We start from the raw sequence: 16,327 nt of genomic DNA, 5'->3' as shown, positions 1-16,327 counted from the left end.
GATCAAAAAGTTAGTAAATGAATGGGGTTTTTTAGACATATTTTTTAAAAGGAAAAAATTTTATCGAAAAAAAAATTATAAGAAAAAATGTCATAGGGGTTGATTATTTCAACCCCTTACAAAAATAGTTCAGGGTTGAAAAAAATTCAAAAAGTGTAGTTTTATTGACAGATAATGTTCACCAAGTTTGGTTTCTTTAGCTTGATGTACATGGAAGATAAAAAAGAAAAATAATTTTTTTTTGTAATTTTAGGACAATAATAAAATTAATTAATTTTCATCGTTTACATCCTAAGCTACTTAACATTTTGCGCCTGTTAGCCGTAGTCGTACATTATTCAACATATCAACATAAAACAAAATCGTACGTGTGGGGTAAACCTTTAACTTTTCATTTTCGAGCGCGAGCTCCGCTCTTCGGCGCTTGTATATTATTAGAAATGCAACAGTAAATTTAAACAGTTGTTTACTTAAGGTTAAAGGTTTACCCCACACGTACGTTTTTGTTTTATGTTGATATGTTGAATAATGTACGACTACGGCTAACAAGCGCAAAATGTTAAGTAGCTTAGGATCTAAACGATGAAAATTAATTAATTTTTTATTGTAGGTAATTGTGCTGGTTAATCTACCGTGATGGAATATTTTATAAATATACATATACATTTTTCCAAAAATAAAAAAACGGTGACGTATAAAACTAGGATGACGTATAAAACCTTACCAAAACTGCAAAAATGAAGATAATTGAATTTTGCAAATTGCTTTTGGTTTCTGCATATTTACACTATGTGTATATAAAAAAAATGACGATTAAATTGTTAATAACTTTTTTCCCGATAAAATACTTTGTCAGCAAATTAGCCTGTTATTGTACTCATCATTTAAAGTAGACCTGTGCAGTTATTTCCGGGTTATCAAGAAAATGTCACCAACAGTAACTTTTCGGCCTCTGCCGACAGGAGTACTAGTCTTTGTTCAATAAATTAATGTTCAAGACAGACTCTCGATCGTATCTCTGATATAGACTTATACAATAATTTTATAAAAAATTTTATGATTTTAATAATAAATCCTCCATCTAGATGTCAAAAGTCAAAACACAAAAGACAAAGCTCTTTAGTTTGTATATATTCAAGAATTTATATTTGCAAAAATGATTGGTAGATTAATTTTCTATTAGATAGATATTTTTGGGGATTTATATTGTATGTGTGTCTAAGCCAGAAACAAATATTAACCGGATGAACCAATATTGGCAATATTGGGAAGATTTATATCAGTCTACGATTGAAACCAGAGGCTCAACCTTCCCTTTCTCTTTTGCTCTCTTTATCTCGCTCTCGAAAAGTTAGAAATATATAAAGGATACAAAAAATGTGAATGCTGTAGCCTTGCTAAGCTCCAATTAATAATAGAGCCCGGGCTATTATACGTATACAGACAGAGCGGTCCAGACTTTAATAAAAAAACTTCACTATGAGATGCAACAAGTTATTAGGGATGAAACATCAACCTTTAATAATGTATATTACTTGCTCATATTTTATCTATCTATACCAAACATCCTCTACACACAGGTTTCCAAAATTAAAGATTTAATTTTATAATATTGAGTATTGTTATTAATAACAAACTTTTATTGACAAGGGATGTAATTATAAGTCTTTTAAATATTATACCACTTTTCTGTGAAGAAATTTTATTAAAAAAAAAAATAATATTGGAAATTTACTCAATGCGAAATACAGGACTCAAAAGTTTAATTTTTATTTCCCGCATTCACTAACAAAAAAAAGTGAGAATATGCCTTTTCTAGCGATCTGTAGGAAAATTATTTTCATTAAGAATTAAAATAAACACTGGAATAATAAAACTTGCAACGTTCATCCGAGAATAGCATATTTCTAAGTCATCGTTTCTGTTAACTGTGGGAGGCAGTTGCTAGCTCCATTAATATTTATAATAAGTACTTAGAAATCTCACTGAGCTGAAGATAACCTTAGTCATATTTTGTTGTTGGTTCGCAAGCTTACGACTATACATAATTTGAATTAATACGGCATTTTAATTTACCCACATTTTCTAAGGTAACTTGAAGTAGTGCAGGCAAAAGCAAAAAAAAAATTCGTTTCTACAAACGAACATTACTTAACTTTATTAATAGGTTCTTAAATAATAAAGTTGTATTCATATGGCGTGCTTCTATTTTAAGTTCAAGTTATAATTTTAAAAATCCTTATGAACCAAGGGTGTAAAGTCACTGCACTGCGATATCCAGGATGTTGAAGTTAAAAAAAGATGTCTCATTTACTCAAACATCTCCAAGAATATCGAAAACTAGTGGTTTGAGATGAGATCCTTGGTTCATTAAGACTCTTCTGGTTTTATGTAACACAAGAAATAACTAAAATTAAAACAGAGTACCCTATACCTGTATATACTTCTAAAATTCAACAAATATTTATTAATATGTATATTTGAAATGGTTTATAAAGAATTTAGACTAAATAAGGTGATATAGCCATTAAAACGAAGTTCTTTTTTCAACACCGTTTTCTTTTATAGTTGCAAAGATATGAAGGAGCTTCTACAATCTATGGACCACACACTCTGACCATATACCTAAAATTATACAATAACTTGGCTGCATCATTGGTTACGGTAAGAAATTGTTATTTTTTTACATAAATGTTGTTTTGGATGTTGTAACAAAATAATAAATCATTAATATGAAGTGTAAAATACTGACTGACCGTCTCGTCTAATTATCAAGAAATGAAATTAATTAAATATGCCCTTGGACTAAAGAATTAGGCAAGGATTATATACATGAAACAATTTTTTACATAATTAAACACACTCATACAAACTCAATTTTTTTCATTTTAAATATTATGGGCACATTTTTGACCAAATAGTCCATCAAATATTATTTATCTGAGAAACTGTTCTAAATGGTAAATGTGTGCTACTTCTCCTAATTTTTTCGACAATGCAGGAATACATAGGTATAGAATTTTTATAGTGTATATAATTTCCCTTTGTTGGCCTACAGGAATTGTTTTATGAATTTTGTGAATATAATAAACTACAAGCAAATCTTTGAGAGTTCTAAATACATAACCGTTTTTAGATTTTGACCATCTGCTACTAATTACATTCTGTGACAACTTTTTTGAGGTTAATTTTTTTACAGTGAATGTATTATACAGCAATGTAAAATTTCATTATACATAAATGACTATTTTTGTTGAAATTACCGAAAACGCGCCATTTTTAAGTAAATCGCAAATGACTGTTCCGAAGTCCCAACTTCATTACTTTTTTTAAGAAAAATAAAATTTTACATTATAATACAAGATATATGCTATAAAAAACCCTAATCTCAAAAAAGATTGTCAAAAAATATCACTGAAACAACTAGCGCCATCTAGCAGATCCGGTAGCGAATTTCTATCCAATTTGTTATTATTATTTGTTGGAAAATATATGGTTAAACTTTGATTTTATAAAATCGTTTTTGATCCTGCTCGTCTCAAAAACACGAGATGATAGGTCCATGGAAAAAATGCTTTAATTTATTGATGTTCTATCACCCTCTTTGTGTTTTACACCCATATCTGCAATACCCTATATACAGGGTGTTTGCAAAAGTTGGTACAAAATTTAAGGAAGTAAAAGTAGAGCCAAAAATGGTAAAAAAGTTCCTAAAAACATTGGTCCTTCGGTGCACCGTTACTGTGATATGGCCCTCCAAAGGGGTCTTATCCTTTGGATATTTTTTAAAATAACTTTCTTTCTGATTAAGACAATGGAATGAAAATTGTAGGTAATAATCATACCATAAGGGTCTTTAACTATCATAAGTTTCATCAAGATCGGTTATAAATAAAGATAGTTTTCTAACTACCCTTTCCAGAAAATTTTCGATTTTTTTTTTCCTTTGAATTATTAAGCAAACAATATTATTTTTTAATAAATTAGATTTTTTTGAAGGAAAAATGTCGATACTTTTATTTTCGAATTATGCGTAGTTTAGTTAGAAATAATTATTTTTAAATAATGTATAGCTCAGAACAGTAACTTTTTTTAACATTTTCATGTAGTAGGCACCTTTCTTGGTTTTGTTGTAATGATACTAATGACTGTCACTTTCGCGTGCTATCATTTAAATTATTACGTTTCTTAGTTGTGATCTTTGTGCTTGACTTTGCATTTCATTCGATTTTTTTACAACCATGAAATGCAAAGTCGAGCACAAAGATCACAACTAAGAAGATAAAGAAACGTAAGAATTTAAACGATAGCACGCGAAAGTGACGTTCTGGCTGAAGTACGCAGAATTCGAAAAAAAGTAGAGAAATTTTTTCTTCAAAAAAGTCTAGTTCATTAAAAAATAATATTATTTGCTTGATAAGTCAAAGGAATAAAAAAAATTTGAAAAATTTCTGTTAATGGTACTTCGAAAACTATCCTTATTTATAACCGATTTTGATGAAACTTATGATAGTTAAAGACCCTTAAGGTATGATTATCATCTACAATTTTCATTCAATTATCTTAATCAGAAAGAAAGTTATTTTAAAAACTATCCAAATGATAAGACCGCTTTGGAGGGCCATATCTCAGTAATGCTGCTCCGGAGGGTCAATGTTTTTTTTGCCATTTCTGGCTCTACTTTCACCTCCTTAAATTTTGTACCAACTTATCCAAACACCCTGTATACATATAATTTAGTTAGGTTAAGTCAGGGTAAAAGTTTTTTATACAATACAACCCTAGAAATATATCAATGCTCTGATGTCTATTTCTAACATATTCAAATAAGTTCAATTCACCCACATCAGGGTATCTTGACGTGTTTGTTAGGGACTTTAGTTTTTTGATTTGTAATATTGCTGCCTTGAAAACTCAAATTATAGACAATGTCAAAGGTAAGACGGAATTTTTTGTAAGGTTCATTGTTCTCAAAATAGGGGTTGCGATATAATATTTTATTTTTAGAATACAGCATTATTAATACCAACAATAATTTCACTTTGATCTTTATTCAACTTGTTTTCGATGTCCTTGGGTGAATAAGCACTGACCAGGGATGTATAGTCCAGTTGTCCCAGTCAAAATTATATTTAAAGGTGACATTAATTTCGAGGTGTACAATTGTTTATAAGCTGTTGTTTTTTTTGCTAGTAAATGAGGAAAAAATGTTCTACACGGGAGCGGATCGCGAAATCGGCGGGAAACTACAAAAAAAAACGTATTTCGTGAATAACTTGAAAAGTATTAGGAATTTCACAAAAACGCAAAGGATCAAGCGTTTAAAAATTCCCTACAAAAAAGGTTCTTACTGATTTTCTCGTACAGTGCGTTATTTAGAAGATATTTAGGGATTTAGATAAAATTACGATTCTTATGCAAATTAGCCAAAAAAAACACGTATTGCAAAGCGGCGCTGCACTAAATGTGCGACTACTCTTTCGTTTCTTGATGAAAATGCACGAAACAAAGTTTGTGCATTTCAAAATCATACACCTTGTGAAATGATATGGAATAGAAATGTCACAACAAACGAGGCAAGATTACAATTAATGATTAAGATTGAAGGTTTATGAATTTACGGATTAACGTTGTATGTCTTCAGGGTTTATGGGCTTTGATGTAGGTTTAGGATCTGTATGTTTGAAATTTGTGTACGAAAGTAAAAAGTATGAATTTACAACTGTATGGAATGAAGGTTCATGAATTTATGAATTATGGGTTTAGGGTTATCGGCTTGAGTTTAGGATTTATTAGTTAGGTGGATTTAAAGTTTACGGATTAAAGTTGAATGTCTTCAGGGTTTATGAGTTTTTAGGTTTTGATATAATCTCTATGGGTTTAGAGTATGTACATTTAAAATTAATGTACGAAAGTAAAAAGTGTGAATTTACAACTTTCCAGCGTTATATTTCATTTACCTATACCACGTCCTTACTTTATGCAGACATCCGTAAAAATAAAGTCTCTTGAGAATTAAAGAAATTCAAGCAACTTCATCTACATGCATTTCTGTTTACAGGATAAAGCTGTACAGGCAGGACCGCCTCCGGCAGAGTTCCCCGACAACCTACTGACCCTCGTAACCCCAGTGCTGTTCGATACAGCCGGCTTTTCTGGCGACTTCGGCGATTGCACCGAAGAACCACCTTCTACCGTCAAGATCGGGGACACGGTCACTGTGAAATTTGTAAGTACACACTCTCGTCTCTGATTGAATCTAACGCGCGCGGGGTAAAGAAGGGTAAAAGGGCAAAGGGCACATCAGCACCGCTCAGTGAAGCACCCTTGAAACATGTTTGTTTCGTCTTGATTTGATTTCAGTAACATTAATTTGTATTTTCCTTCAGGTTTCCTTGCTTTAGATAAAATCCAGAACAATTAATTTTTTTGGATCGCGAAATGAGTAAACGGTTTAGGTATGTAAAAGGGAACGATAGTTCTTGTGTAGGGCTTCAATTTTTTTCTTTTTCAAAAAATTACTCAGTCAGTCTTCAGTATTTTCTAAAACAATGAATTTTGATAAAGAAATAAAGATTTATAGAAAAAATTGCAAAAAGAACTAACTTTACTAGTAAAATAAACATTTTACACATAAGTGCAAAATAGTACTTATATCGTGTAACTAGTATGAAATTGGCACTTTTCGTACGACTGGATGGTTTGGTGACAGGAGTAGTAGGTGAGGCTCATAAAATCACACGTGTTGTCTACTACTTTGCACGCGACAACAAATTTCCGAGATTCAGGGAATCGCGGATACATGGCAGAATTTAGAAACAAGATTATTACCCGTTAAAAACTAACCTCGAGACTCTAAAGCCAAAGAGACCGGACGATCTGGAGATCCAAGGAGATCTTCTTGGCCGGAATCTCATCCGATTTCGACACTCTTACCCCTTACTGACAAAAGTTTTGCAAATTACGACCATCCTGATTACTTTATTCGGCGACTCTAAAGCTACTTGAAAGCCCTATAAGTATTTGTTGCCTAATAGGGGCTAATTGGGTTCCAAACATCCAACAGCTGCCCAATAAATTTGACCGCGTTTTGGGTTTTGTTACAGGACGATTGAGCATAAATTAGCGAAAATCCAAAATGAATTCACGTGCAAGAAAAGTTAGTGTTAGTGGACAATGGTCAAGGTGTTGACAAAATTTAATTTTAAACACCTTAAATTCGACTGGTTGTAAGACATATTTCTCAATGGCCTTAATTATACTTTCGCGTCCTATTCTTGAGGTTTTTTATTTTTTCATATTCTTTTAAGATTGCTGGCCATCCTAGAAATGATCTGATGACGGAAAAGACGTTCCTCACTGTGGAGAAACAAGACGGAGATGACTGGACAGTTGTAGCTACGGATGCCAACTGGGAAACTAGGTATGTATCTAGAAATTTTAATACTTTTTATTGAAAATAAGAACTTATTAGCTTTAGCTATTTACTGGTTTCATAAAACCTTCAAAGGGAATCTTTCCAGCAACTCGAAATATAAAAAACAAAGTTGCTACACGGGGCTTTCCATTTGAGAGGACATCTGTAAAATATAATAGTACAGAATCAAAAACTCGTTACTTATAAGTACAGAACCACGGGGACGCAGAAGGAATACCTCGTCTGTACATTTAGAGGAATGTCTTTTAGCGGTTTTATTTTTTCACGATAATTGATTCTGGCTTTCAAACTGATTCTTTGAACCGAACCAGAGAAAAATATTCCACAGAAGTTGCCTTCGCACAGAAGCAATTTTCCACGAATAGCGTCTACATTTTACCTTACCTCGCATCTATTCCTGACCAGATGTATACCTGTCTTAAGGAAAAGCAACACTGAAAGCAGTATCGACTAATTTATATATTTATTGATTTCAATAAAATATCCAGTGACAAGGACAAGTATGGGCAATTCTAACATAAAATTATAATATAATACAATGAAACAATACAAACACAAAAAAATACATATTATGACTAGGCTTAGTGCGGAGCGGAGTTTAACAGGACCGTAGTCAGATTACAAATGAAAATATGAATATGTTTACAGAAAAATGTCGCAACATTAACAAAGAGCAAAGCTAAGTAGAGGATAAAATACCTTTATAAATTTAAATGACATCTGACATCACTTACCCGATGAACCTTAGTGTTGGGACAAGGTTTCCCTGGCATATTGGAAGGAGCTAAAACATATTACTACGTGCTTTTCTAAGTTTTCTTTAGTGAAACGGCGACGTTTATCACTTAATATTAACTTGTGTAGGGAAAATAACCATTCAACGTCTACTGTTGACAACAGACAGTATGAGAATTTGTTGAAGCATGAACTATGTATTAATATATTTACTGGTAACTCCTGATACGTACCAGATAAAACATTATAAATGTTTTCCAAAATGATGTATCCTGGATCCAACACTCTTTGCATTTTTTCTTTTATCGCACCACTGACTGGGTGTTGGTGTATATTATTGGCATCGTATATATTTTTTTATACATCATCCATTATATCAAATTGTTCATTTAGGGATAGTCCATGTGATTCCAATATATGGAATTACGGAACTTGGGGTTCTGTAGTTTGTTTAATGGAATATTGGCTTGAAAGAAAGGCGTCTGTAAATTTATAGAAAAATGTCTTGTCACTTTAGTTTTGTCACAAGCATTTATAATGCTTTCACACACAGTACAAAACAGGCCATTTTCTTTAATACGTATGTTCCTGTAACCTTCGGGATCACTCAAACCACATTTGAATTAATTCCCGTCTATTTCTCTTCCCTTTTGGCATTTTACTTCACTTTTTCCCCCCAACTAATAGCTGTTAATGTAAATTATGTGACTATTTATAAATAGTAAACGTAATTTAAATACACACAATTTACAGCAGACGTAAAAAAGAAAGGTGTCGACGCGACACCAACTACTACAAAGTTTCGTAGATAACTGGACAGTTCAAAACGCGAGTCAGCTGTGAAGGCCACCGACCCCCGAGCCGGCTCTGTTAAACTCTGCACGTGCACTAAGTCTAGTTATGACATATCAAACAGACACTATAACAACATGATAAAATAGATAAAAAATAGGAGATAGCAACGGTTTATGTCCTTGCAAACAGGTTTTAATATCTTGCAATCTATTGTGGCAGTTATATCTTGGTATTTTAAATTTAATATCAGATTAAGATGCTCCACATTTCATATTACAACGAAGAACTTTGTAAAGGAAAGTTACCGAGAATGTATTTTATGTCCTTTTCCTAGGGATATCTAGATATCTAGATATACTATAAAAATAGCTGACTTAAAAGATCTTCGCTGAATCCGTTCTATTAAAGTGCCATAAGACATGTAATTTAGACACCATACCACTAATTCAAGTTATGAACTGAGATACATTTTGAATAATAGCCGCAATATGTGGGGATTCGTAAAATCCTAAGGGTTTCGGATAATAAAATCGAGACTACGTGTTCAAACATACTTTTATGTGCTTCGAGAAGTGTAGTCTGAAATTGAAAACAATGTCTAGGTCTTTCATCTCAGATGACATTTTAAAAATATCACCGTAGCAATATTTTCGGCTAAAGAGCCGGTATAAGGCCGGCCTGTTTTTTGATTGTCTGCAACCGAACCTGTTTGAACAAAATTAGCAACTTTGTTTCATTCGGACCGAAAATTTCACTTAATTTGTGAACAGTCTCAGCTACACACTCTCCGTATTTGTAATGAATTTTCATAATCTTCACTCAACATCAGTTATATAGCGCTACATTTTGTCTAACCGCAATATCCGAAACAAAATTTGAAATATTTTATACTGAATTATAAAGGATCCAAACAATATTTTCATTGTTTGTTTTGTCTTCAAGTGCATAAATATACGTAACTTTTTAGCACAGCCCAGTTCGTATCTCTCGCGGTTTATGAGTGGCGATAGTGGCAGATGAAAAACGGTCCACCTAGTACATTTTAATGAATTAAACTTCTGTTTCAACTTAAATTACATTGTAACTTCCTGCAGATTCACATGGAAGAGATTAAATGTCATAGAGGGTACCAGCGAGGTTGAAATAAGATGGGACATAAAGGACGACGTGGAGTCGGGTACCTACAGAATAAGACACTTCGGCAACTATAAAACCGCCCTTGGCAATATCCATGCCTACCAAGGCACCACCAATACCTTCAAAGTTGAGGCCTAATGGGCGTAGCGTAATTTTGAAGTTCGGGTTACTTATGTGATTTACTTAAGTATTATCTTGCCAAAAATAAAATATGTAATAATCAAGTCTTATTTTTTGTAATCAACGAATCTGAAATAATAACACATTTCTAGGTTTCACAATCAACTTTGTAATAAAATTTTATGATTTTTTACATTTCGATACATTTAAGGAGGTTTATCAGGTACGGAGGTACATCTAAAGTCTAACGAGAGTTTCTGTAGATTCGCTAGTGACTAGAGTAGTAAGTCTTTAGATTTGTCAACGTTGCACTTCGTGCAACAACGGCGTTCGCTCGCTAGCTGTTTGCTTGGACACCTGCAAATTTCAAAGAATACGCTGCGTCGAGACCGCGGCATTGCCGCTATCACGCATATGGAGGATAAGTTAGTCAACGACAGCAGTTTGAAGGAGAATTATTATAAATTATGTATCTTACAAGTACCTAATCGATTTCTACGAGCTATCATACGGTCCCTCAGATATCGGTTTCCTATTTATACAGGTTGCTGTGGAAACTGTTCGTCAATTGTTGCGCATTCTAAGTGGAAAGACCAAAAAAGTCTGCATTCTCATAAGACTTCGTACTAAATCGTGAAAAATTATTTTATTAATATATCGTCTCTTAGGTATCCAAACTAGTCATAATTTTGTTTGAGGATTTTCTTCATATTAATAAGCTTATATTAATTTTTTTATGAATATTTATTTGTCAATTCCAAATCAGATAAACCTCCTTAAGGTAATTTGTTATACTGACATCGGTCATTCAGGAATATAAAGGTGATTTTGAAAGGTTACAACAAGAGTTGTAATTTTAAAACACAATTTAAAGTCATCCGCATAAGGGCAATATCGAACGCTCATGTCTGTGTTAATATTTTTGGAAAACATTATATAAAGGAGAGGGTCCAGAACCGAACCTTGTGAAACACCTGAAGTCTGAGAAAACAAAATAGACTAGAAACCACTAGATCGCACAAAAAAACTATTCCAAAGGTAAGAATGAAATATATTCAACAAAACATCGTAAATGCAAAATGTATTGGGAAGATTTGTTAACAATCATTGTCTTGGAGAAGTTTGTTTTAGTGGTTGTGTTAAGGATCGAAATTTTCTGCCTAATTCCTGCTAACTTGTTTCTGATATCTGTTGTTGCACTTTTGGTCACCTAATAATTTTCGCCAACGTTTTGAATTTGTTCGTATCTGAAGGATTCGAATAATTGCTTATGTTTCTATTCACTGCTTTTGTTCTGTACATGTTGTGCCTTTAGTGTGATACCACTGAACGCTACAATTTGATCAACCTCATCTTGTCGGAGAGATGCGCAGTGGCAAAGAGAGGAAACCTTAATAGTAAGGTAGGTAGCTTCTTGTGCAATGTTATGCATAGCGATGTTTACCGTTCGACGTTCATACAGAGAACGAATTCCGATGATAATCTCCTGGAGCTGGAGCTCGTAATACGTACGATGGCTAGTTCGTTCATGGAAATAAATACTTAGTATGTCTGTAGAATAGAAGTCAGGACTTGGTGGCGTCGAGGATTTGGTCAGAATTGGATCACGCCGGAAAGGATGGTGAAAATATTTACATCCGAAGCGCTTTGGATCTATTGGCGGCTTGCGCATCATGTTTGTCTCAGCATTGTGCTGAGTGGCCACAAAGCGGTGTTTCGGTTCGTTCGCTTACTTTTGTGTTGGATTTCGACAATATCAAGGCTTCTATGTACAATCTCGCTGTGTTTTGTAATTATGTTACACTTGGAAAGTGGAGTAATTTTTTCACGTATCCATTCTGCTTCTCATTCATATATAGTCGGATGTGGTGTAAGTGGCGAGACAGAATAAGAACAAAAACCGTTCATACATCGGAAGTTTACCGTGCCTCGAATAACGTCTGCAAACATTTTTTGTACGCTTATACAATTTAGGCTGCCTCGTGCTCAGACAAAAATCCATAAATACGCATTTTCCTGCCTTCGTAAGTATCTGTACCCAGCTTAATCCACGTTATATAATATAGCATCTAATTACATAGCTTTTTTTTTGTTTGTAAACCCACGATTCTTTTTATAGAATCACGGAACACTCAAGTTTCCGTCTAAGAAAAATCATTCAATCATTCAATCTGAGGTAACATTTCGTGTAGTTATAAAGCTTCACAACGGTATCTTTTAATTCGAACGTGTCTTTACTTTAAAGCTAAAGTAGCGTATTATACCGGGTGGGGCATTTATATTAAAACAAAATAATGGACTCGATTATTTCGAAAAATATTTCAGACAAAGATTGTAGGGCACCGAGGGTCCATTGAAAGGTCCATATTACTACTTCCGGTCTAGACCGGAAGTGGTGTTTGTAGACCATAAGTTGATTTTTTTAAATGGAAACACTCATTTTCTACTACGGAAAAAAATAAATACTTTTTGTTGTTATTATTTTTTCGATTTAACCCATATTTTGGCCATAAAATGGTCATAAAAAAACAAAAAAAAAACAAGAATCTTGAGACAACAGAGTACCTTGTTGGGATCACTTAAAAAAAATGTTTCATACAAAAGTTGTGGGATGAAGGGGCTATCTTGACATGATCTTAACCTTGACTTCAAGGTCGTTTGAAGATCAAATACACACTTCAGTCTTCAGCATTAAAAAAAATAACTTCCGGTCTTAAAAATGCCACTTCCGGTCCTTTTAATGGTCCTCTCGGTGCCCTACAATTTTTCTTTGAAACTTTTTCGAAATAATCGAGTCCAACTGATTTTGTCTCAAGATAAATGCCCCACCCGGTATAATAATTTCAATGTGTCACTGTTTTCAATAATATTTAGACATATATTTTGGTGTAATGGGCAAAAATTAGAGTCCTTTTTAATTTAGTGTAATTTTTTTAATTTTCTTCTAGTTTCGGCTGTTATCCTTCAGGAAAGAAGAAACTATAATATACAGGAAACAACAAACTTCAACATGTAAACAAAGAGAAAAAAGTAGAATATGTATATAGAGTGTCCCAAAATTCACGCAAGATTTAAATTATGCGCCATTTGTGCAGTAGTGTTGCCAACGAAAAAAAAGCAGCGTGACAGCTGAATTATCAAAAATGGAGATCTACACAAAAGAATAACGCGTTTTCATTCTTCTTCCCTGAATAATAGTCTAAACTAGTAGGAAAGAATATTTAAAAAAAATTATGTTGAATTGAATAGGAATCTAATGGATTTTCGTCAAGTAGACGTGATATTTTTTTATTTTTATTTGGATAATTACACAGCCACACAAAAAAAAAGTTGGGTATACTTTTTATGCGACATATATATTTCGTAGTAATTTGGCCTCCTGAACACGAATCTGGGATCAGAATTGGCCCATCACGTCGCAATTTTTTCCTAACCTCAAAAAACTTGTGAAAAATAGTAAAAATTGATGAAAATTTACTGGGAAAATTTGGAAAAAAATTGATTTCCTCATCAAATAGTACATTTTTATGTACAAGACTGCTGAATTCAAATCCACTGTCAGAATTGAGCTAGAACGTGTGGTTTTTTTTCTAACCTCAATATATGTCGCATAAAAAGTATACCCAACTTTTTTTTTGTGTGGCTGTGTTATTATTAATTGTTTACTAGATATTGCTAGTGTAATTCAATGGTAAGTTGGGGCATGTATCCCATAGAGTAGTTGTTTCCCACATAATCGTCAACTAAAAATCTTGTCTATGAAGATAGATATATTTGCATATCTAAGCTTTTGATGTCATAGAACGTTGATTTTATTTGATAAGATTTTTATGAAAAAAAATTAATTAATTTCATACCTCGTTAAGTAAAAATACGGTAGCTAATAATAAAATATATATAGGGTATAAGAAGTTTGAGTGCCATTACTTCAGCATGAGAGAGAGAGTAATCATAAATTAACAAAAAACTTGTACTTATATTACAGGGGCGTAGGATTAACAGTTTTCAAAATACAGCGAGTATTATTGTCACAACGTGACAACAGCGCTTAACCTAATGTTACACAGCTGATGCACACCACGTGTGCACGCGGCAGATTTGTCCTACGGAATAACAGAAATTAACAACTATTATTGTGAAATATTTAGTAAATTTCAAGACAATTGTTTTCCAATTTTTAAATAAATAATATAAAATGTATTGATTTTGTAGTAAGAAGACTGTTGTGCTTAAATTTTAGCTCGAATTTTAGTAATTAGGAATTTGAAAAATATGTAATTAAAGAACCCAAAGTTTCCCGTTATCCAAATAATTACGTATTAAAAATAATTTAGGTACTTACCAAAATGCAAAATTTAGTAATTTGTAAATGCCCAATACAAAACAAACTACAACATATGCTCAAAATGTCCACCACCATTTTCGATGTACGCATGACACCTTCGAATTCAATTTTCGCGAATTCTCTGGAAAATATTAACTGAATTGCGTACTGTTGGTGGTTGGACACCTTAATTTGATCGAATTTTAAATTTATTACAACTAATTATTTTTTAGAATTAAAAAAATTAAAAAGTGATAAACATTGTATTTTATGGTATTCTACGCACGCAGTTATGTCAATATTCCTTAATTAATCGAACTTTTGTACAAGTTGAATATTTTGATAATTTTTTTCTCGGAAATGATTGAGTTTAGGACCCGTGTCATATAAAGTTTTTTTGTTTACTTTAATGTATTCTATCGTATGCTAAAATTAAGGCAGTCAAACTTTTAACACCCTGTACTTAAAGAAAATCCAAACAATAGATTCATTGTTTGTTTTGCTTTCAAGTGCATAAAAATATGTAACTTTCTAGCTTAACATACTGGAAGATGAAGAACGGTCCACCCAGTACATTTTAATTAATCAAACTTCTGATTCATGTTAAATAACACTGTAACTTCCTGCAGGTTCACATGGAAGAGATTAAGCTTCATAAAAGGTTCCAGCGAGGTTAAAATCCGATGGGACATAAGGGACCACGTGCAGCCGGGTACCTACAGAATCAGGCACTTCGGCCACTATAAATTCATCCTGGGCGGAATCTACGCCTACGAAGGCGCCACCAATACCTTCCGAGTTGTGGCCTAATGAGCGTCGCTTAATTCCAAAGCTCGAATTATTTATGTGATTTAGTTAAGTATTATCTTGCCAAAAATAAAATATGTAAAAATCAAGTTTTTTATTTTTTATAATCAACGAATCTGAAAGATTTACTCTGCATCCAAAAATATTGAAGGTCTTGGTACCAAACTTCATCTAAGGAGAGAACATAAACGGCAATGTCCTGGAATGCTGTTTTAGTCGAGGAAATAAAGCACTAAAAACGGCCTTACTTCCGAAATCTGTGCAGTAAGATGGATCGTGATGCAGTTTTTTGCATTCGATTCGTTAGAGCGTCCAGAAAGTTTGTGAACCTATGTGGAAATGAAAATTGCATCGGTGCATAAGAAAAATGCATTTTTAAAATTGCTTCTCGAAGAGTTAAAAAATGAGAAATTTATAACTTGGAAAATATTGACGGAAATGAGTTCAATTTTGCTACTCGGGTGGTTTTAGGGGTCGCTGAAGACGAATATCATGACGGCAACGGTCTTCGAGGTATCTAGTGCCCAAGGTGGCCGGTTTCCACGTCGTCTCCTGGAGTTTTATGGAAATTTTTGGGGTCGTTCAACACGAATATCACGACGGTAACGGTCCTCCAGGTACCTAGTATCCAGGATGGCTGGTTTCTGTGACAACTATTTTATTCTTAATTATTTTTTATTATAAAAATACATTTATTCAGATATCTTTACTATTTTAATTTTTCTTATTTCACGTGTGCGCTATAACTTGGAGCGTATCTTTTTATACTAGTATGTGTAAAAATATACAATACGCGCCTAAAGTGTGGAATAAATTCAGTAAAAACGAAACAAATTTTTTTTGGGAAAAATCCTCGAACAGGTCGATTTTTAATTTAAAAAATACATATTTTAGCATAAAAGGCGATTTTCAACAGTCATTTGTTTTCGAGTAATGACGTCATCAACATGTTTTTAAATAGCAACCCCCTA

The 16,327-nt window shown here is 33.0% G+C and overlaps 1 protein-coding gene across 2 annotated transcripts in view; it reads left to right on the top strand.

The window, feature by feature from the left end:
- The window catches only part of LOC108905724 (neutral ceramidase), a 79,336-nt gene extending 63,891 nt beyond the window's left edge, over window positions 1-15,445 (top strand). The window contains exons 11-14 of one of the 2 annotated variants that reach the window (XM_018708723.2): window positions 2,569-2,664; window positions 6,062-6,229; window positions 7,311-7,423; window positions 15,179-15,445. In XM_018708723.2, coding sequence (XP_018564239.1) covers window positions 2,569-2,664; window positions 6,062-6,229; window positions 7,311-7,423; window positions 15,179-15,359 — 558 coding nt within the window. In that variant the 3' untranslated portion in view covers window positions 15,360-15,445. Of the gene's footprint in view, window positions 1-2,568; window positions 2,665-6,061; window positions 6,230-7,310; window positions 7,424-10,062; window positions 10,330-15,178 lie in introns of those variants that run through there. The other variant, XM_023455643.1, reaches the window with a different exon arrangement.
- Window positions 15,446-16,327: the final 882 nt, after the last annotated feature.

The sequence above is a fragment of the Anoplophora glabripennis genome, unplaced genomic scaffold (genome assembly GCF_000390285.2).
Source record: "Anoplophora glabripennis isolate ALB-LARVAE unplaced genomic scaffold, Agla_2.0 scaffold31, whole genome shotgun sequence".
Classification (NCBI taxonomy): domain Eukaryota; kingdom Metazoa; phylum Arthropoda; class Insecta; order Coleoptera; family Cerambycidae; genus Anoplophora; species Anoplophora glabripennis.
The sequence above is the reverse complement of the archived record's forward strand: the minus strand, read 5'-3'. Positions and strand labels throughout refer to the sequence as shown.